This window comes from Centroberyx affinis, unplaced genomic scaffold (genome assembly GCF_046629955.1).
Source record: "Centroberyx affinis isolate AG114_WGS23_722 - 3 ecotype Tasmania unplaced genomic scaffold, CSIRO-AGI_Caff_v1 ptg002053l_1, whole genome shotgun sequence".
Taxonomy (NCBI): domain Eukaryota; kingdom Metazoa; phylum Chordata; class Actinopteri; order Beryciformes; family Berycidae; genus Centroberyx; species Centroberyx affinis.
Genome location: NW_027280386.1, coordinates 128,171 through 151,835, shown reverse-complemented (window position 1 = coordinate 151,835; position 23,665 = coordinate 128,171). Strand labels below are relative to the sequence as shown.

The 23,665-nt window shown below is 46.1% G+C and overlaps 1 protein-coding gene across 1 annotated transcript in view; it reads left to right on the top strand.

The window, feature by feature from the left end:
- Positions 1-4,536: 4,536 nt before the first annotated feature.
- The window catches only part of crebbpa (CREB binding protein a), a gene marked incomplete at its 5' end in the record, with an annotated part of 34,025 nt that continues 14,896 nt past the window's right edge, over positions 4,537-23,665 (top strand). Inside the window, 15 exons of the mRNA XM_071531193.1 lie at positions 4,537-5,258; positions 9,827-10,006; positions 10,228-10,483; positions 12,282-12,395; positions 13,902-14,171; positions 14,358-14,457; positions 14,711-14,848; positions 15,174-15,291; positions 15,479-15,650; positions 16,120-16,182; positions 18,493-18,614; positions 20,418-20,630; positions 20,958-21,293; positions 21,632-21,811; positions 22,898-23,069. Coding sequence (XP_071387294.1) covers positions 4,537-5,258; positions 9,827-10,006; positions 10,228-10,483; positions 12,282-12,395; positions 13,902-14,171; positions 14,358-14,457; positions 14,711-14,848; positions 15,174-15,291; positions 15,479-15,650; positions 16,120-16,182; positions 18,493-18,614; positions 20,418-20,630; positions 20,958-21,293; positions 21,632-21,811; positions 22,898-23,069 — 3,156 coding nt within the window. The remainder of the gene's footprint in view (positions 5,259-9,826; positions 10,007-10,227; positions 10,484-12,281; positions 12,396-13,901; positions 14,172-14,357; positions 14,458-14,710; positions 14,849-15,173; positions 15,292-15,478; positions 15,651-16,119; positions 16,183-18,492; positions 18,615-20,417; positions 20,631-20,957; positions 21,294-21,631; positions 21,812-22,897; positions 23,070-23,665) is intronic.

Genomic DNA, 23,665 nt, shown 5'->3' with positions numbered 1-23,665 from the left:
CCTACTAACGATAATCAGCCTTGGAGAGCGCTCAGTCTTTCTACACGTGTGGCCTAAATGAACAGACTCTTAATGCAGGTCTTCCCTCAGGGCCTGAGAACGAGCCTGTTTGTCTGCAGACCAGACTAACTCATGTTGGCTGGTTGGTAGCATTGGTTTTCCCTCCAGATTATTTCTGCTGACTGCCTAGCAGCTGCTGGCAAGATGAATATTTTCTGCTCTCTTAATAACTCTCTGTCGAGAAATGGGCAAGATTGGTTCTTGGATGTTTCAGAGATGGCCTGATGATTCACTTGTTTACAAATGTAGTACTTTAGGGTTAGGCCTTTTGTGTACTTTTCCAGAGCATTCATGATTAGTCAGTGTTATAATTTGTAGAGCTTAATTCAGAATTGGCTATATCCCCTTTTCCGAAATCTTTTTTGCCCCCACCTTTTTCCATTGTCCTATTTCTTTAACAGGCATACTCAAGAGTGTTATTCCCCACAGCGAGAAACCTTAAAGTTTTGTTTTGTTGAGCTGTGATGGATGACATTCCCAGCGCTAAGTGGTTTGCTTGCCCCCCTGCTGTGATGCTGAACAGCAAGTGAAAGCCCAAGCAGCCAGGCGGGCGTGCTGCACCTGTCCCACTCAGGCCAGACACTAGGCCTTGGGGCAAGATGACAGACAGCCGCAGTCTGGACCACTGCTGGGGTTACCAAAGCTGCTGCTGCTGCGGCTATTTATAGCCTCTAACTCCCAGACGGGAGCCACAGGGGATAGAGCAGGAAAGAGAGTAGAGGAGCAGAGAGCAGTGTGGCCTCTGGGAATGGTGGGGCAGGGAGTTGAGGAGGAGAAGTGGGTGAAGGAGCATATGAAGGGAGGAAGGAAAGGAAACAGCATGGAAGAGGGGAAAGTAAAGAAAGGAGGCTGCAAGGTGAGATCAGTAGCACCCTCTTTCTGTCTCCTTTCCCCCTCCTCCCATGGCTGGGGCTCCCCCGACTGCATGGCGCTACCAAACCCAAACATTGCTTTGCATTTTGATCTCCAGCCAAGGACCTTGGGGGCAAGGTCGTAGAAAGTGTGTTTGTGTCCGTTTAGAAAACATGTGTTTGAAATGAACGCTGCTGCTTTGTGAAAGAACATCCATGCGGCCGCTGGTTTAGTTGAGAGGCGGGGGTGAGAGGAGCAAGTGAGGGAAGACGGATGGTCCCCTCTGCCCCAGCCAAGCTTCCTCCACATGGAGCACCTGCTTGCCTGATGCCAGGGAGAGACAGCGGGGCAGCGCAGCAGAGCTGGAAGGCTGTGTTTACTCAGGGAAGTGCGCAGGCCAAGTGGCCTCATCAAAGGCTGGATCCTGCCTGAATCTCAATGAAGACGTCCAGCAGCAGCAGACGGCAGACGAGGGAAACCGCTTCTCTCTGCCTGCTCTGTTCTGTCCTCTCCCATCCCACAGCAGTCAGAACAGGACAGCCGCATTCAACTTAAAGGAGGACACCGTTTGGGTTATATGTAGGGCAGAAAACTTAGTTTTTTGCTTGTTGGTTACAGTTGCAGGTACAGCTTAAAATTCACTGCTTTACCAGCCAGCTGGATTTTTATAGTGGAATCAGAGCTTGACATCATGGTTGGCTACCTGCCAAAGTAGCCAAACTTACCAGTCAGAGCCAAAATTAATTAGCATGAGGCTGGTGTTAATTTCCTGACGTGGTTCTTCTTTATCTTTCAACTTCGAAAAACTGACTGAAGACAGAGTGAGCCAATCCAAAACACATAGTTGACTTTGATAGATTAAGGAATTCTGAGTTAGGAATGGTTTCTTTTCCTGACTTGCTAATTACAGTCTAATTAGTGATTTAATTGTCTTTTGGTGTCAGTCAGAAATTCCCAATTCTGCTTAGCTGTTTCATGCCAGACAATTAACACTCCCCAATGGGCATGCACACACACCTACCTCCCATCTTTCTTGTCGTCTTAATCACTTCATCTGCCTCAAACAAACTGCAGCTCCCAGGACTGTCTGCGTTACGCTCACACTTCCGGATGGTGTGACACAAATATTCCTCCCTCACCCCCTCCTCGGCCCAGCAGGAACCCTTGAGTGCTGTTGGATTCTCACTGCTGTCACACTGTGTTTGTCAGCCAGCAGCGCCGCTCCCGTTTATCACTCTGCGTCTTGTTTCTCTCTTATGCTGCAGGGAGAGGGCACGATGCAGCACCAGTTAGCATGTTGGCTCATTAGTGTCCCATAATTGGAAATGTTGGGAAGCATTTATGCTGGGAAGGAGGGTCAGCTGAGGAGTAAATGAGAGGATATTTTCTGTGTTCAGGGGAGGGGGGCTCCTACTTATGTGTGGAGAATTATGAGCCGAGATGCCAGCAGCAAATGGAGGAAATACAAATGCTTACCACTGACTGTATCTTGTGCGGTTTTCCATTGTAGGTGTTTGAATTTTCTGAGATTGATAGTCAGAAATATCTATATGAAAATATCAAGTACCATGTACTGCTTGCTAAATATACCCGCATAACAATTACATATAGGGATGTGTAGATATATTTTTTTTTTGTTTCCGATACTGATGAGGTGCTTGTTTATGGCAAATACTTTTTTTTGCATAAATTGCATTTAGAAATGGATTGGAAGTTGATTGAGCAACCTGTAGCCGATACTAGAGATGCACCGATTGCAATTTTCTTAGCCGATTCCGATTTCCGATTTTTTAAAAGTCTGACCTGCCGATTCCGATTTTGCCCGATTCCGATTTTCTTTCTAAGAACTATAATTGACAGCACACACAAACATTTTTGTAACTTTTCTTTAATGGAAAATTAAAATTCAATTGTATGTTCATAATAAAACATTGACTATTAATAACTTACATTTTCTCCAAAACTGCACCAGGTTACAGGACCTTCTCTCACTCTCACTCAAACAAATCTCAAAATAAAAAAGTGCTCCAGGTTACTGGACAGAGCTTTTTTTGAACAAATAAAATCCAAATGAAAATGAATTGCAGTATATCCCACTTAATACTTTCCCGAAAGAAAACAGGTGCAACAGATCTATATAACAACACACGGACTATTACTATTATGGACTATTATACAACAGGTAGTTCCGACCAAGCAATCTGATTGGTCAACTAGACATTTAGAACGTGATCAAATCAGCATGACAGCACACCTAGCCGTGCTCATCACTAAATATTACTCCGCCATATTATCATACAATATATTTAAATATAAGCTATGCTAACTCTGTTCAGCCTTGATGTTACCAGACGCTCTGCATCCTCCATCAGCTGTGCCGGTGAGTCGGTGACACGGCGCTACTAGCTTAAAAATACATGTGAAGTTCGCGGACATAGTAGCTAAATCTGTCCATGGAAAAATTATTTTTTTCAGCAGATATCTTAGTTACAACAAGATTGAGCTAGCAAGGCAGTTTTGTGTTTATATGTGTGGTATTTATTCAGTTTGGGAAATCCCGCGATCTCTAGAAAGCATTAGCTCAAGTTGGCTGGCTGACTCAACAGGGACTAGAAATCGTCTCTGTTGCTAGGTCGTTACTAAGGCTCTGCCTACTTGCTGGAGTAGTAAACTAGGTTCCATTACATAGGAGTCTACTGACGTGACTGATTGTTTTCCAGTCAGACCCCATGTATTTCCAGGGAAACGGAGATAACACTAGCAAAACGTTTTTTATTTTGAGAGCGAATTGCCCCACAATATGAATACATTTTGTTTATATCAGCGGAGTTTTTACCGTTGTCTTAAATTTGACCGGCACAGAATCGGATATATGAGACTGATCGGCCGGTCACCGGTCATGGCCGATCAGCTGAAAACCGTCCGATTCCGGTCACCGGCCGATCGATCGGTGCATCTCTAGCCGACACCTCAAAATTCTCCTGGATAGGCTCCAATTCTGATACTGGATATCGTGCCTCCCTAATTACAAACAATCCCGAAATGATTTACCATTAAATGTGACAGTATAGTAGAAATTAAATCAATCAAACTGCTGTCGAACACGGCACTGCAAGCAAATGTCTGCACACTCACTGCGACTTGAGGCCTGTTTGTTTAATGACACTCCACGCCAGATGGAGTCTTTATAGTCTCTGCTTGTGCGATCATACAAGTGCACATATCCTCTCACAACTCAGTCTAGCCTCGCACCAATTCATCTTGGAAATGAGCAGAGGATAGAGGAACATGATGTAAATAACGGAAATAAACCGGAAAAGCATGGCCAACCAATCATGTAACATTGTTGACCAATTACAGTCAATGGTGTATTGGGTGGCAGTGAACGAAAGTGTGAAAATTTTCACTAGTTCAGCTGGCGAGCCTGTGCACACAGCGGCAATCAAAGCCAATACAACACAAACCAACCATTTTGCCTGTGCGAACACGGCAAATTTCTATTTTGTTTCTACTACACTGCCAACTTAACAGTCTCCCTCCATTTCTCCTTCTCCTCCCCCTTTCCCCTACCACTTCATCCTCCACTCTCCTGCTCCTCTTCCCTCCTTCCTTCTCTCCCAATAGATCTGGGGTCTCTGTCCTGGGATGATTTGGAGAACGACCTTCCAGATGAGCTGATCCCTAACGGAGGAGACCTGGGCCTGATGGGCGGGATGCCCTCCAATGGCGGCTCTGCACCTGGTGCTGGCGGGCCAGGTGGCACCCCAGCGGGCCTTGGCGGAGGTGGTGGCACCACCATCGTTCCGGACGCAGCCGCCAAGCACAAGCAGCTCTCGGAGCTCCTTCGAGCCGGTAGCACCTCCAGCCTCACAGGCGCAGGGCTGAACTCAGCCAGCCCTCAGCCGGGCGGCATGGGGGCCCAGCTGGGCGCGCCACTGGGGAAGAGCCCCCTGGGCCAGGGCTCCCCAAACAACCACCCGTCCCCCCAGGCCCAGAAAGCAGGAACACCCACTGGAGTAGCAGGGCAGAACAACGGCAACAACACAGCAACTATGGGCTTCAACCAGGCGATGATTAACAATAGCCAGGGCCATGCCGGGCTCCTGGCCCAGGGGGGGCAGCCCCAGCCCGGCCAAGTGATGAATGGCGGCCTGGGACCGGGGGCCGGGAGAGGCCGGGGAGCTGGGGTGGCAGGCATGCAGTACCAGGGACCGACCATGCAGGGGGCAGCGCCGGGCCCTGGAGGAGCAGGGAGTGCGTTGGCAGAGACGCTCACCCAAGGGGGGCAGCAGATGGGAGCTCATGCCACCCTCAGTGCAGCTCAGCAGGCAGGCAACATGAACAAGGTGAGTCACACCCCCATTCACATTCACCATCCGGTCATGTAAAGTCTGTGTGTGAGTCTTGCGCTCAGACGAGAGCCATATGTATAGGGGCACGCATTGGAACCGTCATTGGCACTCATTCGTTATTTGTACATAAATTAAGATTTATGTAATTCATGGCTTGTGAGGATAGGGGGTGGGTGGAAATAACGTGTTTGACATTGGACACAAATGGATATTCTTTGAAACTGAGCCATTTGGAAGGACACAGACTCTTGACAGAAACCCTCCATGTGCTTGATGATGTGTGTGTGTGTGTGCTTGTGTGTTTGTGTGTTGGTGCCCTTGTCTGCACAATGTAGCTCGATTTTTGAATGCACTTGTGCGGCTCGTATGTGATACTTGCCAGTGCTTGGCTTTATGTGGCTCTTAATTGGCCAGTTAATGAGAGCGGAGATGTTCCATGGTCGACCATAAAACTGCCGAGGCTTTGTTTCAAATGGCTTGATATATTCACTGCAGCAGCCCTCCAAGGCCTTGGAGAACAACAATAAAGAGCTTTATCAAAGCCTTTCGCACTCCAAGTTGCTCTTTTATTTGTCTGTGCATGTTGTGTATGCATCCGCATCTACATAGCAAACTCATTGTCTCATTGGCACTAGCATGGTCTTTTCTCTCATTTTCATTGCTTGGACTCAGTTTAGAAATGAAATGGACACACTCCACACTTGGCAGCTCTGCCCTAATCTTTGGCAAGGAGCTGATATTGACACTATTGTCAACTGCTCAGTCATTGTCAAGATCAGTCCAGGGATTTTAATGTGTGTGTGTGTGAAAGAGAGCGTGTGTGTATATATAGTGTCATGGACTGTTTACCTAAGCTTGCCACCAGTGTGGTTTCACAGGAAATCAGTAGGAAGCCATCTATTCTGCTGGCAACACACTGAAGCCGTCTGTAACCACAACACAGACAAACACTGCTAGCTGCTGAGAGTGGACAGGGGAGACAGGGGAGACAGTGAATGTGTCCGTGTTGAGATTTATTGTCAGCGAGAACAGGTGCACATCCTTTAACCACAACAGAGAGATGAAGATCTGACGTAAAAGTATCAACAACGTGGGGACTATCATAATTTGTCTGAAAAAGGAAGGCTTGGTCTATGTGCATTGTAATCTCAGCCAGTCTGCTGTGATTATCATGTCACCAACAGCTCCAGAGGAGCAAGCTGAGGGGCGAACGCCACTAGACCCAGTCTTTGTCATGCTGTGTGTGGCTTCCTCTATTGTGCTTTAAGTGCAAGTTGTAAATCTCTTTCTGGGCATGTGTGTGTGAGAGACTGCCGTCAGTCTTTCCCGCCCCCACAGTTCATTTGTTATTGTGTGAGTGTGAACCCTCCCCTCTCTTTCTCTGGCTCGTTGGCTGGCTATTTGCCCTGTCAGTCACTTGGGGAAAGGCAGGTATTGTAAACCACTTAATCAGTTAGAATGACAGAGGGCGAGCGCGATGAGAGAGAAGGAGGGAGGGTAGTTTGGCTGAATGCACTCGGTCCCTCCCCAGTCTGGCCTGGCAGTGGAGTGGTGAGATGATCGCTGGCAACTGTGCTGCCTGGCGCTGTGTGGAGTGTGTCAGCGAGTAGGGGACTGAATGGGAGAGCGGAGTGGAGGGGCGCGTGTGTATGTGTGTCCGCCCGCTCAGCTGTGTTGAAAGGCTGCCAGTCTCTGGTTGTCTCAGCTGGGTCTTTTTTATCTGGTTTGTTGGAGTGGTGTCAACAGCCTGGGGGGACACTGCCTGGCCAGGCATGGCTGAGTCTGGTCTGCTCTGCCAGCAGCTCAGGGGATGAGAGTGCAGCCATGAGTAGATCAATGTGTAGAGCATGGCAGGAACAGGGATTTTATTCGCACTGGGGCCACCCGTGTTAAATATGTATGCAGTCATGGTACTGTAAGGCACTTTGGATTAAAATGTCAACCAAAAGGAGGGCGGGATTTGAAGGGCAGGAAACGGAGCAGAAAGGGAAGATGGGATCAGATTGCCAGGGCAAAATGGGAGGAAAGAAGCAACTTTAAAGGATAAGGCTGGTGTTTTTTAATGCATTGCTTACCGTCAACAAATCTTATGAAAATAACAAAATCAGCAATCAAGTCTCGTCCATGTAGCCGGTGCCCAATGAAGCCATGTCCCAGCAGCCATAGAACTCCATTGTATTAAAAAAACGATTAAAAACACGCCAAAGAGCCATGCTGCTGCTCGATGCACCGGGCCAGCCGACTTTTTCCTCAAACAACTTAATAAGCCGGCTGTAAACACTTTGGAAAGGAAAGTAGTTCCGTAGCACCGAAAATAGTCCCTGGCGTAATGAAGAATTTGTTTCCATTTGAATTTGATTTGGTAATAACTACAACAGCCTGACTTTTCATGGTAACAGTTAGGCCTAGCGATTTTTTTAATTCAAACTATGTCTTTGTGAGCTGTATTTCAAGGTTTTTAGCTTACAATTGGAGCCAATGACTTCCAGGTTGACGGCTAAGAACGGTACGTGTGAAGTCAGAAAGAAATGGGAGTAGAGCAAAGGCATTGTTGATTTTGTTATTTTCATAGGATTTGTTGACGGTAAGCAATGCATTAAAAAACACCGGCCTTATCCTTTAAGTGTTTCTGATTTGTTGTCAGTGCAGGAAACTATTTTTCTCCACAGACTACACTAGGGATGTGTACTGAAATTTGGTAAATTAGAGATACTGGCCAAATTACTAAAGATTTGAAAAATTCTGTACCAATTTTCGGTTCCAATGACATTAAATAATGAACACACAATGCGTCTACTTGTTTCTGTGCTCTGAATTTGGAAAAATGGGAAACCAAAAAGATAATATGTAGTTATACCATGTGGTATCCTAGAAGCTAATATTGGTCTGCTTGTCTCGAGCACTACTGGCATACAAATACACTACTGTTCATCTGAAAAGATGAACAAATGGTCTAAGCAGATGATCACATAGCAAAATGTAACACGTGCGGCTTGTAAGCAAGGCTATATGTCAAATTTATGAAAAACGTGCAAACGCACAGAATGAACTTGAATCAATGTACAGTCTTTGAATGCATTAGAGTAAGGGACCCAGCTAGCACTTGGAGTGTGACAACAACATCACAGCTTGAGCCTCGCTATCAGCTGACACCTACACCATCCTCCTCATCTGCTCCTCGTTCGACAAGTGGAGACAGGAACTAGAATAATGCGATTGCTGGTCAACTGTTAAACCTACTTAGCTGTTAGCAGGTACCGAATGAATTGGTACCAGAACCAAAATAAGGAACTCGAACCCAAACCAAAACTGAAAAATGTCAGAACGATACCCTAGGCTACACTGGCTGTTAATCTCAAACATTTGCAATTTTGTCTATTCTACCAATGAACAAGATTTGGAAAATAGGACTGCTGAGTTATGGTTGATTACCTATCAAAATGGCTAATAGAGTAGACAAACTTGCCGCTGATGGCCAAAATTGACCAGCATTTGGCTGGTGGCTGGTATTAAGTTGCCAGCCAGTTTATTGTAATGTGAGTGGGTAGTTGGACAGCGTTGGAAAAAGGAACAGTGCTTTTTCCTCTGATTTCTCTGGTTGCATCCTCCACTCCTCTGAGGTTGAGATGATCAGAGGAGGAGAAAAAGCTGGAAGGATTTCTATAGGCAAGGGGTGGAGAAGTCCATCCTGCCAATAGCTGGTGTCATGCTGAGCTGTCATGGTGCCACAGCATCAGTGGGCTGGGCTGGACCGAACTGGGCAGAGCTATCCTGGCACAACTTCATTGGCAGGCCATATAAGGGGGTCTTGTCGTGACAAATCGGCATTGAGATGGAGGCAGAACTCTGTTGGCATGTTGGTGCTATTTGACAAATTTAGCTGAGTAGTCACAACAAAGTAAATAATACCTAACATCTTACTTTGTGCCGTCGGCTTTATATGCATCTTTTCACCTTGAGAAAGGAAGTGTATTGTTAGTCCCGCCCTGCTCACCCACAGCCGGTCAGGTTCATGCCACAGCACTCATTTTGATTGTCTACTTTGAAATGGAATTCAGGCTGAGGCAACGGCATCTGTGAAGCCATCACAGATGCTGCAGAAGCAGACAAATGAGCACAGCCAGTCTGCAATAAAAAAGCAATGCCGAGGTTCTCCACGTTTTTGAATGGGTTTCAAAATGGGCTTTCGATTTTTACTGCTTTCCGCCATTGTTGTTGTTGCTATGAGTTCCCTGCTCTGTGGCTGCTATTCCCATCTTGACACCCCCACCTCAACTCACTGCTGACCACAACAACAGTAAAGGTATAGGCCTAAAAACATCTAAACATCATTGAAAAGTCACACATTCTATTAATTTATTATTTTATCTTAAAATTGCATACTGTTGCTTTAACCTCATTCATTGAAGTGCATTGTATTGTAATGGTACTCATTTTTAGTGTTGCATTGATATGTACTCCTGCTTTTATCAAGAATCTCGCTTTTTGGAAATTTTTGGAATTCCATTAACTGATTTTTTTTTTTTATCCCTTCTCTCTCGTCTGTCTGTTGGTGTTTCCAGATGGGCCTGGGCAGTAATGGGGGTCCGTTTGGGGCACAGGCTTATGGTCAGGGTGCAGCGGGGTCGGGCCAGCAGCTCAACCCCCAGCAGCAGCTCCAGAACAAGGCTGCCCTCGCCAACAGCCTGCCGCCCTTCCCCAGTGAGCTCAAAGGGGCCGCCGTCACTAGCGTGCCAAACATGGTTAGTACACATTAATTCGCTGTCCTCTTATTAATTATGTTCTATTCAATGAAGAACAGACTTGATTTATAGAAAAGGATTTGCTGGAAACCGTTGACATTTTATCGTGTTCACATATAAGTGCTGACCTGAATTTGTCTCTTTAGAACCAAAGAAACCAAGGATGACTCATCTCAACTTGGACATTTCTTTGTCTGTCTTCTTCTTCCTCCCCCATGCAGCAGTCCCAGCAGCAGGCGGCCATGTTGCCCCTGGCCGGCGGCGGTGGCGTGGCGGTGCCGGCGGCGGGCCCCACGGCCGACCCAGAGAAGCGCAAGCTGATCCAGCAGCAGCTGGTCCTGCTGCTCCACGCACACAAGTGCCAGCGGCGGGAGCAGGCCAACGGGGAGGTGAGGGCCTGCGCCCTGCCCCACTGCCGCACCATGAAGAACGTCCTCAACCACATGACCCACTGCCAGGCCGGCAAGTCCTGCCAGGGTGAGTTGGAGCTCCGGCGTTTGAAACTGTCAAATGAACCTGATGATTTCCAGGTATTGAAAAGTTTGGACATTGGACAAAATGGTTAGAAAAGAAAGGGGAAAAATACTGTTCCTCAGTCCTGACACGCGACTGCACATTTTGTGTTGTTGCAGACCCACTGTCATTTCACATGTTGTAATATTTCTTGCTGTGAAGAATTGTTAGCTATAGAAAAGTGTTACCCTTTGTGAATTGCTAGCCTTCTTGTCTTGTCTCCTTGATACATAGGTTGCACGTTGCTCATTCAGTGGTTTGTAATTGCTCATGTGTAATAGCGCTTGATATTCCACACTGGGACTTAATAAAACCGTGATATATGATTATGTACAATTAATTGTGCAGCCTTATCTCCCATCTTGGGTCACTCCTTTCTTTACATCGCTCCATCCCTCCATCCCTTCATTCGTCTTGCCTGGTCTCCTTGGTGAGGCCAGTCGCACAGCCAGGGCCAGGCGCTCTAGCATACGCTCCCCTTCACTCCTCGTTGGTCACGCCACGTGTCTCGCCCTAATCCAGACACGGCACAGGGGGATTTCCATCCATTTACAAAGCACAACACTGCTCACCCACCTGCCTGCCAGCCTGCCATTCTAGCTGGATAACTCTGCTGCCCCTCCCTCTCCTATTTCTTTTCTTGGGGTGGCTGTACAGTGTTTGTTTTCTGTCTGCTAACTTCCCTGGCTCTTGAACCTCAGCCCCCATCACGCTCCTTCCTGTGTCAGTACCAGCATTGCTCTAATGAAAAATTCCCCTCAAGCCACTCTCATTTATATTTGGCTCCATCTATCGCGCTGCTCTTGGACGTGAATACTTAAGTTGACTTTCAAGCCAGACACACTCATAGGCCAAGGTGTGTAAGTGTGTAGGAGTCTGTGTATCGTGTGCTTTTTGCTGGCCAACTCATTTCCTCTTGCTCAGGATGTCTTCATCTCACTGCAACCTAAATAACCGGGCAGCAAGACTTTGTTCCTCAACTAGCAGTTATCATCCCTAAGATTTTAGACTAATCTGCATTCAATTGAAGATTTGGTTCATTTTCACCTGAGGGAGCCTGGAGTCTGCGGTATCACTAGAGCTTAGTTTGGCTCGGGAGCTAAATCTGTGGCCTGCTCTTTGGTTATCACTGAATACTGAATGCGCAAAAAGCCACCAACATTATAGGCCTGCTGAAGTGTTTGAGTCTTAGCCAAAAGTGTTGGCGTATTGACAAAGATAATACAGTTTAATTGCATTTATTCATGCATGGCCCTCAAAGCTTGAAGGCATGGCGTAATTGTCCTCTTGCACATGGAGCAGCTCTCAGTGGTGCCAGGCAGCCAGCAGGGCCTAGTCTAGCCAGGTTGCGATTTCTTGTTAGATTAGCTGCTAGCACGTTAGCCTGGCCACAGCTGAGATGAGGCGACTCGAGCTGCCCAATCACGCACCAGGAACATACGTTTTAGGTTCTCTTTCCTCTCGTCCAAACGTACAACCTTCCAAGACTGGAAATTGGTGCGTTGTGCCGAACCTGAGATCTTTGACTTTGGGGCAGAAAAATGTCTGTCTTAAGTTTCTTTCATTTGTTCTTTTTCTCTCCATCTAGCTAATGTCCCTTTAGCATTTTTCTGTTGAGAAGAGCCCAAGTCTCTTGTATACCCCAAGGCCTTTATTTCCAATCTCATGTTTGCATTTTATTTTCATATAGCCCTATAAATTCTAATCCCCGATGGTGTCTCTCTCTCTCTCTCCCTCTCTCCCTCCCTCTCTCTCTCTCCAGTGGCTCACTGTGCATCGTCCAGACAGATCATCTCCCACTGGAAGAATTGCACGCGACATGACTGCCCCGTCTGCCTGCCGCTGAAGAACGCCAGCGACAAGCGCACCCAGCAGCGTGAGTGTAACCTATGGCCCTAACCCTGACCCAGGATCTCTTAGCCATTGTAAAGTCGGCCCTCTTTAATAGAGAGATCAAATGCAAGGCTGAACTTGTGCCATTGACTTGGATAGGCGAGTTTTATAGAAATCCAGACACGGAAAGTTCTGGGTTCAGCTCACAGATCCACAGTCTTTACCTTTAGGGGATATCATGTATTGAGTCACAGCTTTGGAAAGAAGTTAACTTGTGTACTTCCTAACGTCATTCTATCTAAAGCATGAAACCAGCTGAAGATGTTTGTGTGTAGAATAGGCGTATGCATATTGCCGCGCCGAGTGCAAACCCCACCAGTCAGGCAATTTATTTCTAGCTCTGTGCTCCTCCACGTTGACTAAAAGAGCTCGATGAGCAAGAGTGGAGTCCCGCTGGGCTTGTAATCTGACACACAGGAGGGATGGGAGGGAGAAAGGAGGGGGATGGAAGAGGGAAGGGGGATGGAGGAGGGAGGGGACGGAGAGCGTGTGCTAGAAGAGTCCCGCTGAGCCATTGGCTGTTGAGCTGGTGGCTGCTACTCCCCACTGGAGCAGAGCTGAGTTTGACAGCCTCTCTGCCTCGTACAAACCACTGCTTTCTTCACACTTTCTTTCTTGCTTGCTCTCTCTTTCACTTTTGTCATCAGATCACAGTTTCTCTCTTCTTTTCTCTAATCCCTCCCCATCTCCCCCATCATTTTGATCTTCCAATTTCCCAGTCTGTTATTTCTCTGAATTACTTATATTAGTTAATTTTGCGCTGTCTTTCCAATTTTCCCTCCTCGTCACTTGTTTTTTTCTTTACCTCGCCACGCTGCTCAGCATCTTTCATCACTATGAGCGTTCCAGTGTTGGTTTGTCCTTGTTTGGCTTGCATGTTGGAGAGTACAATGCCACGACTTGTGCTCTCTCCTGCCAACGCAAACAGCACGCAGAATTTCTTTGTTCTGCCTCCTCCGATTTTTGTCTTTACACATACCGAGTGCTTTTTTGGCCTGACCGAGACCTGAACCCAGAATAATATGCTAATGTTCTGTCCCCTGAAGGGATTTATGCATTTCTTCAGTTTTCTGGCGTTTAAAGCATTTAGCCTTAGATTAATGTTCTCACTGCTTCACACTGCTATCCTTTTGACTCAACTTTTCAAAGTTCAAGGTGTGTGTGCATGTGTGTGTATGTCTTGCATTCTCCCTTTACACTGTATATGCAGTCCTTTTGTCTTTGTACCTGGTTTCCCTATATACTGTAAGAACTTTGTGTTTCTGCACCGTTTCCACCAAAACAAATTGCTTTACATTTTAATGGGCTTGGCATATAGCATCTACATTTTCGGTTTTTAGCTGGTGCTCTTACGTAGAGCAACTTAATTTGAGTGCAGTAGTAGAATAAGCTTCATCTCCTAGATGGTTAACATTACAAGCAACCAACAGTAAGGCGAATATGATGGTGTTGGAGTGTTTTGATCCGACTGCTCCATTTCTCTCTCCAGCCATGCTGAGCTCCCCCAACACGGGCCTCCAGAACCCCATGTCCTCAGTAGGCACGGGCCAACCCAGCGCCCCCACCATCAACACATCGACCCCCATAGACCCCAGCTCCATGCAGAGGGCCTACGCAGCGCTTGGGCTGCCGTACAGCAGCCAGGCCCCTGGGCAGGCCCAGGCCCAGCAGGCCCCGGGGTCCGGGCAGACTCCGGCCGCACAGAATGCACAGGCCCAACAGCAGCTTCCGCAGCAGATGAGACCCATCAATGCACTTGGTAAAGACTGATTTTATTGCAGTGATTCAATCAAAGTTGCACTGTGTTCAGGGTTAGGGTTCAAACTCTTTAAGTCGATACAGTAAGGTCCGAAAAATGTGGAATGGAAAAAGAAATTTCAACAGTATTTAAGATGTGCGTTTGTGTTGTAATGTCAAATCTTTTCACACTGTTCTGTGTTCACAGGTAACCAGATGGCTCTTGGAGGTGCGGCAATGGGCGTGCCCTCGTCAGAACAGACAAACCTGCACACAGACTCCCTTCCCAACACACTCAACGCTAACAAGTCAGTCCACGCCAATATGTGTTGTGAAATGCTTGCATTTAGTGATGTTGAGCTATGCGAGGGCAATTACTTTGAATTGCACTCAACTTAAGATAAAGGTGGATACTTATGCATATAGGACTTACTGCATTCTAAGTTCCCTTATAAATTTACTACAGTTGCCTGCAAACTTAGGCATTATTTGAAAAAACAAACGCAGCGCTTAACATTCTTGTCTCCCTCTCTCCTTCCCCCCATCCTGTTCCTCCTCCAGTCAGCTGCTGTCAGACGGGTCGGCTGTGGGCTCCATGGGCAACCTGCCCACAGCAGCACCCCTCTCTGCCACAGGCACCAGGAAAGCCTGGCATGAGCACGTCACTCAGGACCTGCGCAATCACCTCGTACACAAACTGTAAGTCCAGCCCCCTGGTGGAAAAATGCAACTGTTTGAGAAAGCAGTCATGGCGTTCATTATCAGCAGAGTGGTAAATTTATTGGCAGCCACCACACAAATGCTGATGAATTAGAGCTGTGGCCTGTAAGTTCGTCCTCTGTTAAAGGCCTGATTTTATTTGAATGTAGTCGGCTGGTGAAATTGCCAGTGAATTGTGGCCAGTGGATGGAAAACGTTACTTTCCTGCTTTGGTTATCAATAGGACAGTGTATATTTTTATCCATTTAAGTGGTGCTTCATAAATATTCATTGCTGCAAATTCTCTCCTTCCCCGGTTGTGCAGAGTACAAGCCATATTCCCCACCCCTGACCCGGCAGCTTTGAAGGACAGACGAATGGAGAACCTGGTGGCCTATGCCAGAAAGGTGGAGGGGGACATGTACGAGTCGGCTAACAGCAGGGTAGGTCTTATAAAACAGGCCTCAACTAGGGCACGACTCGGCTTGCTCAGCTTGACATGGGCACACCCCACTGTCTCCCATTATCTGCAGTGAAGGAGCCATTAGGTATAACAGATGTTACAATATGCTTATTGTGATCACTTTTTTGTAATGACATTTATTTCTCCTTCCCCCTCCCTCCCTTAAGGATGAGTACTACCACTTCCTGGCTGAGAAAATCTATAAGATCCAGAAGGAACTGGAGGAGAAGAGGCGCTCACGGTTGCAGAAGCAGATCATCAACCAGGCCCCTCTGGCCGCCCAGGCCGCCCAGCAGCCCGGCCTCCCCCAGCCCAACGCCCTGGGCCCCAGGCCACAGAGTGAGAACAGGCTTTTACCTACAAATGTCTGAAAATCTTTGGAAAGTTTGGAAAATTAGTATGACAGTTTCAGGTCTTGAACATTTTGGGAATTGGACAAGTTTGGAAAAGAACTGTATAGTAACTGATATTTTATGTGGTTGTAGATCTACTGTCATTTCATGTATTTTGATATTGATTGTTCTAAAAAGTAAGCCTTAGCTGTAATGCAATATGGCCTAGGTGACTGTTGGCATTTATCATGTTGTAAATGTTCAAATCCATGACTTTTAACATTTCTTGGATAAAGTTAAGAATAAAGTATGTAACTCTAAAATGGAAAACTATCGAGTGAGTACCCAGAAATAAGGGTCAGTGATTAGGAATGAAAGCATTCAGTGATCCTTTTGCTTTTTTCCTTCTTGCAGATGTGTTTATTTGGCTTTTTCAATGTAACTTCTAAGTCTTCTGTTTACTTCTTGTTTTATAGATGGACCTGTGCCTATGCCCAACGTGCCAAATCAGATCATGAATCGCATGCAGGTTTCTCAAGGTACCTCTTCCATATTGCTGTCAAACTTTCTGTGTGCATGTGTATCCATCTGTGTGTCCCTGTGTGTATGTGATTTCTTTGGGGGCATATGTTTACATAGATGTGTGTGTGTGTCTATGTACATGTGTGATAGTATACACTGCCTTGAGAAAATATTCATTGTCCCTAACTTTTTCCGCATTTGTGGTGTTACAGCCTGGATGAATGTAGGATTTTTAATCACTGATCTACACACAATAACCCATAACAACATAATAACGGACAGATTTTTTATTTATTTATTTATTTATTTAAATCAATGAAAAATGAAAAGCTGAAATATTTTCAGCCAATAAGTATTCAACCCCTTGACATTGACACTCCAAATTAAATTAAGGTAGATCTAAATTCTTTTGTCCATGAGATATTTCTGCAACTTCATTGGAGTCCACTTCTAGCCAGTTCAACTCATTGGACATGATTTACATTGAGATACATACAGTATGTCTCCATAAGGTTCCCACAGATGACAGGCATGTCAGAGCAGAATGTTTACCATGGAGTCCAAGGAAAGGAGACTCTGACTGATTGCCGAACCTTAGATTCAGGAGGAACGATGCGGTTGTGCATTCTTGGCATCAAGTCAAGCTTGTTCAAGGTGGGCACTGGACTTCGCCAAGGGACTGCGTTGTCCCCTCTCCTGTTTGTGATATTCATGGAGAGAATATCAAGGCACAGCTGACGTCTGGAGAGTGTCCGGTTCGGTGACATTAGGGTGGCATCGCTACGGTTTGCGGATGATGTCGCCCTTCTGGCTTTATAGGATCTGATATGTGATCTCTGATACGCATTGGAGCCGTTTGCAGCTGAGTGTTGAGGGTTGAGCAGCTGCCTCAAGCAGAGGAGTTCAGGTATCTCGGGGTCCTGTTCACAAGTGATGGTAAGAAGGATTGTGACATTGACTGCTGGTTAGGTGCATAGGCTACTGTAATGCAGGCAGTGTATTGGACCGTGGTGGTGAAGAGAGAGCTGAGCCACAAAGCAAAGCTCTCGAATTACCGGTCAGTCTTTGTTCTGACCGTGGCCTATGGTCATGAGCTCTGAATAGTGACCAAAAGAATAAGATCATGGTTACAAGTGTCCGAGATGAGGTTTCTCCGCAAGGTTTCTATTCTACACGACAGGATGAGGAGATCAGCGATCTGGAAGGTCCCCGGTGGGAGGAGCCAGTTGAGTTTCAGACACCTGGTAAGGACGCCCCCAGGGTGCCTCCCTTTATAGGTGTACCTGGCACCTGGGGTACATTCAGGACACACTGGAGGGATTATATCTCCCAACCTCCCGGGGATCCCACAGGAGGAGCTGGAGGAAGTTGCTGGGGAAAAGTCTGGGCTGCTCTGCTTGCCCTGTTGCTGCTATGACCCTGACACGGATAAGCAGCTAGAAAATGGATGGAGTCCAAGGATTGTCCAAGGAATTCAGAGACAGAATTGCGACGAGGCATAGATCTGAGGAAGGCTGTAAAACAATTTGTGTTGGGAATTGACACAAACACAGCAGGTTCCAGCATTAGGAAATGTGGAAAAAAATATGGAGACCCAGACTCCTTCTAGAGCCGGTTGTCCAGCTGAACTGAGCAACCATGCAGGAAGGACCTTGGTCAGGGACGTGGCAGCAGCAGCAGAAAGAACAATGAATGGAGCCAAATACAGGGAAATTCCCGAGGAGGACCTGCTTCAGATTACCGGAGACTTTAAATTGGGGTGACAGTTAATGTTGCAACAGGGCAACAACCTTAAGCATACAGCCAAATCAAAACTGGAGTGGCTTCAGAACAAGAATGCGAAAGTCCTGGAATGGTCCAGCCAGAGCACAGAGTTAAATCCCACTGGAATCTAGAATAACTTGAAGATAGCCGTTCACAGACGCTACCCATCAAACTTGACTGAGTTTGAGCAAATTTGCAAGGAAGAATTTACTAATTCAAATTTCAAAATCCATATGTGCCAAGCTGATACAGACGTCCAAGAAGTCTTTAAGCTGTAATTGCTGTCAAAGGTTTTTCTGCAAAGAATTAATATATTTCTGTATTTAATTTACAATACATTTGCAACAATTTCTAAACATGTTTTCAGTCCACCATTATGGGATATTTTGTGTAGCTTGTTGCCAAAAAATCCCAGTTGAATCCATTTAAAATCCATGTGCAACACTATAAAATGCGGAAAAAGTTTAGGTGGTTGAATTCCATCCGGAGACATTTTATATGTGTAGTGCCTCTGCGTTCCTTCGTGTCCGTTGCTTAACATTGTGGTCCGCTCTTGTGTGCAGGAATCAACCAGTTCAACCCCATGGCTCTGCCCAACGTCCAGATGTCCCAGGCACCCATGGGAGCCCGCGCCGCCTCCCCCATGAACCACCCACAGCAAATCAACATGAGCTCCGTCCCACCGGTGAGGGGGGAGGGGGAACATAAATCAAACATAGCACACACACACACACACACACACACACACACACAGTGGGAAAATAGCATCAGCAAACACCCAAACACTGGTAAATTCTTCCTCTGGTCTATTCAAAAATCTATTTGAATAGAAAAATTTTGGGAAGGACGAGTCACTGCGGCAGGTGGACAATAACAAAAAATGCAATAGTCCAGTGTTAGCAGAAGCAGGTAAATTGAGAAGAAAAGAGCAGGCCTTTGCTGATGGTGATTTCTCCGTTGTGCTAGTCAGGGACTGCAGAGCTCTTGGAAACCCAGGTGTGGGATACAGATGGTGACCTTTTAGTACAAAATAATATTCCCAGTCATTTCCTTTATTGTCAAAGAATGGGAATTGGGTGAATGGTGAGTGGGCAATCAATGGCTCTTGTGATAATTGCCAATTTTGGAAATTATCTTTCCAATGTCCTAATTGAAATAGTAACCTTGCCTCATCCTAGCAAATTGATTCAATAGCATTTGACTAGAGACAGAACATTCAATACGACCCGATGGCTTTTCTTTTTTTTTTGCATTACGGCTGCACTATTAATCAAACTGAAATTGCCATTTGAACATATGCAATTCTCTTTCACAGTCGACCAATCAGCGATTGTAATTGGGTAGTGCAAGCTTGTTACTTGTAGAGGAAAGAGTAGAGAAGTGGCCAATTAATGACACTGAGGAGGACAAGGTTGTTGGTAAAAAGATTATAGTGAATGAGGATGGTTTTGTCCTGAAAAATAATTCAACATCAGTCGTTTGGCAGTAGTTTGTATTCAGACGAGCGCTCATAAGGGTCATAAGTAAGCCGTGTAGTTGTAGTGAGTGCAACATAACACCGGCCATCTTGTTCCAACACCTCAAACATCACCCAAGAATAGAGAGTATTAAATATGTATAGCTACCAAGTCCCAAGAAACGGGTAAAAAGTGCAACCCAGGCTAGGGTAGCGGTAAAAGAGAATGTGTTGTGGAGGATGAGAGGACTTAATCATGTTTTGCTAATAATGGAGTAGCCATGATGACTATGCAAAAATAATTTGGAACTTCATTACATTTATAATGGTCAAATATTGATAATCCAATATTAAAACATGAACATAAAACATTAACAATTGTATGCTTGGTAATGAGTCACTATTGTCTTGTACAGGCGTTTAGAATATAATTTCAGTTTGAAAGTACTTGCTAACCTGGTATCCATCTTGGATCTGTTGCTTATTGTGAGGGATCATGGAAAAATATATCTTTATTTACAAGATATTACTGACTTACTGACTAGGAGTGCAGCAGAATGTAGCGGAGGATGAGAACAATGCCCTTGCACACAATGTTTTTTCCTCCATAATCTTTCAATCTGAAATAATAATTGTAAATTGACTTAGTTATACTTTACTATGAGTTATAATGAACAATATGCATTTTGATTTAATAGAATATTTAAAGTTTATTAAGATCACAATGCAACCAAAGATCCATTGAAATAGATAGGGACATAGGTGGTAATGAGAAGTTTTGCTTAAAATGTTTAAAAATTCAATGATGTTCAATATTTATACCTTATATACTGCCCTCTTCCCAATATTATGCAGCCATAGTGTTGATGCAAAGATGAAAACAATCAGAATTAGTTGGTCACTTACCTCAGCATGATTAACCATCGCAATGACTTGTGTTTCTATTGTGATCAGTAGAAACTTAATAATAGTTCCTGTTGCACAGCTCATGGTAACATCCCATGCCCATTCCTTCCCTTTCCTGCTGTCTAGATGGGCATGTCCCCCTCCAGGATGCCCCAGGCCCAGGGCATGATGGCGGCGCATGGCGGCGGCAGCATGGTGGGGCAGACGGCCAGCCAGGGACAGTTTCTGGCTCAGACCCAGTTTCCTCCAGGATCCGCCGCCGTCGCCGCTACGGGTGCCATGAATGTCACCGTGGGGCCTGGCATGGGCCAGCCACAGGCACAGGCTGCAGTCACCCAGGTGAGACATGGAGAGACACTTGACACGTGTGGCTTGCTCTGGGTAATGCTGTCCGTTTTAGACTCGCTACTAAGTTTTGCTAATTCAGACTAGCTGCTGGGGAACTAATCTAAAACTACTTTAACCAATCACACTAGCCGCTACTTGCTTTTAAATTATTCTCAAACCAATCACAAGGTGCTCTCTAAACCCAAATCTCTGTGTGGTGTTATGTTTGTCTTTGTTGTCTGTCTGACCTTGTGACTGTATGTTTGTCTGCTTATCTCGTGTGTGTGTGTGTGTCCGCCTGCCCTTTGTGTGTGTCCTTCTCTCCAGCAGCAGCAGCAGCAGCAGCAACAACAGAGCGCTAACCTCCCCATGAATGCACTTGGCCCCTCGTTGGGCCCCCAGCTAGCCTCCTCCCAAACCCCCTTGCACTCCACGCCTCCGCCTGCTGCCTCCTCTGCCTCCTCGGCTGGGGCGGCCACTAACCTGCCGCACCCCCAGCCCTCCAGCCGCAGCTCCACCCCCACCCTCCCTGGCCCCGGCCCCGGCCCCGGCCCCGGCCCTGGCCCGGCCCCGGCCCAGGGCGCCACCCCGCCCCGCCCCACCCAGCCCCAAACACAGGCGGAGATCCCCGCAACAGCACAGACGCAGCCCCCACCTCAGCCCCCTACCACGCCGGTGAGACTGAGACCCTCCGCATGTCCTCCGCTCTGACCCGCCTCCCCTCAAAACTCCATCCCTCTGACTGCCATGTACCAACCGTCCCACCCACATTCACCTTTTTTGTCTTATAACTGCATCTCCACCACTCTGTTTATAGCATCCATCACAATGGGAATATCGCATCTTTGGACTTATGGGAGCGATGAATTGCAAATGGGAGGTGTTCATGCGTGTCGTAGCTTCAACTCTGCATGCAAACAAGCAAACGATGAGCTGTTGCCAGTGCCTCATGGATTATCTTTCTCTCCCTCCCTCCCTCCCTCCCTCCCTCCCTCCCTCCCTCTGTGTTTCAGCTTTCCCAACCGGGGGCCAGTCTGGATAACCGGGTTCCCACGCCGGCTTCAGCCGCCAGCGCCGACCTGCACTCGCAGCATGCCGGAGCAGACCTGCCTGTCCAGGAGACCAAAGCAGAGCCACGGCACGACCAGCAGGAGTTTGAGGCCAGCGGTGGCAAGACTGAGCCCAAGATGGAGGTGGGTGGGGGTTAAGCGTTCATTTGCACTTCAACTCATTGATCCATCTATCCATTCATTGATTGACGGTGCTTTAATCCATTAATTCACTCTCAACTGACTCATCCATCTATCCATCCATCATTCATAGCTTTAATATAGCTTCTATAGCTTAAATGGCTTAAATGCAGCTTGACTTTGTGCTTCTGCCATCTTGACCAAGTCTCCCTTGAAACAGATTTTTAATCTCAAAGGGACTTGTTTGGTTTAATAAAGGTTAGATAAAAAAGATTCAGTCATTCACTCATTCACCAATCCATGTGTTATATATACATTCATTCATTCATTTATATACAGTACTGTGCAAAAGTCTTAGGCTTATGTCAAAGATATCCATAAAGCGTAGATGCTTTCAAAACTAATGAAATGAAAAGTTTCTGAATATCAAAAATTTACAATAAACAGCAGTCTACTGACACACTAATGCAGGAAACAAATAAACATCTAAGACTTCTAAGAAATGTATATAAAAAATCTAGGGTGCCTAAGACTTTTGCACAGTATTGTATTTATGAATTCAGTAATTTGTCATCCATTAATTCATATACTTTATCATCTGGCACTACTCTCTGTGAACATCTTAAGGAGTCGGTGTCAGTCTTAGTTCATTGTTTGGACTGTGAATACACATAAAGTCTGACCAAGCTGTCAATAGCCAATGAGCTGAGCACCACACAGGTAGCTGGCCTATTAATTGTTGCTAAACATGGCAAAAAAGGTGAAGAGCAAACCATTTTTCCATTGGACTTTGGAACAGGAAGATAAACTCATTACAAGGAGTCAAAACATGTGGCTCTTTGAGGTGTCATACAACTTGTACCATAGAGTGGAGAAAGAGAAGAATGTGCTCTATTCTCGTATGGAGAAATTAGTGATTTCATACACACACACACACACACACACACAAGCTAAATGAAAACAGAAACATGTATTTTTGTCTAAACCAATCTCTGATGGCATAAGCCATCAATTATCCAACCCCTGCGAGTGTTCAGTTGACAAACATAGCAGCGGTGGAATGAGTCACAGTTGCCTTTCTGTCTGCAGACTGAGGACGACTCTGGTTCGCTGTCAATAAAGAAGGAGGAGCCAGAGGAGAAGCAGGAGCCAATGGAGGTGGAGGAGAAGAAGCCGGAAATGAAGACAGAACCCAAAGACGAGGAGGAGGGAGGAGCCAACAGCACAACCTCCTCATCCCCAACTCAGTCACGGAGGAAAAGTGAGTGTGGAGCCGAGGGATGAATGAAATTCTCCTCTTTTGTTTAGAGCCTATGACTAAGAGATAGAAACGGAGTGAAGTTGCAACCCGTAGGCAAGGGGAAGAGGAGTTATCGTCATCACTAGTAATGTTAAGACGCCCACTTGGTGCCATCTCTGACTCAGTCTGTCATCACTTATTTTGAGTTTCAATGAAACGTATAACATTAGTCAGATAACCTAAGTGTCATCGTTTACATCTTTCCGTTTTCGTTGTCAAGACAACTTGACTATAAACACCAAACAGTAAAAAGCATGCCACTGAAAATGCCATCTCCTATTGGCTGATCTTTGGTGCCAGGTTATGTCACCTTCTATAAAGTACAATAAGTGGTGATAGCATCCGGCACCAAAGATCAGCCAATAGCAGATGGCAATTTCAGTGGCATGCTTTTTACCATTACATGCCAGGCTTTACACAGATTTGGGTGTGGGGTTTGGTTACTCTTTTTAAAAAGACAAAATGATGGCCAACAAGCTGACATTAACAGTCAAGGCCAAAGAGTTGCTGTGTACCTTTGTGCGCTACAAATACACTGAACTCTCCAAAACAGTAAA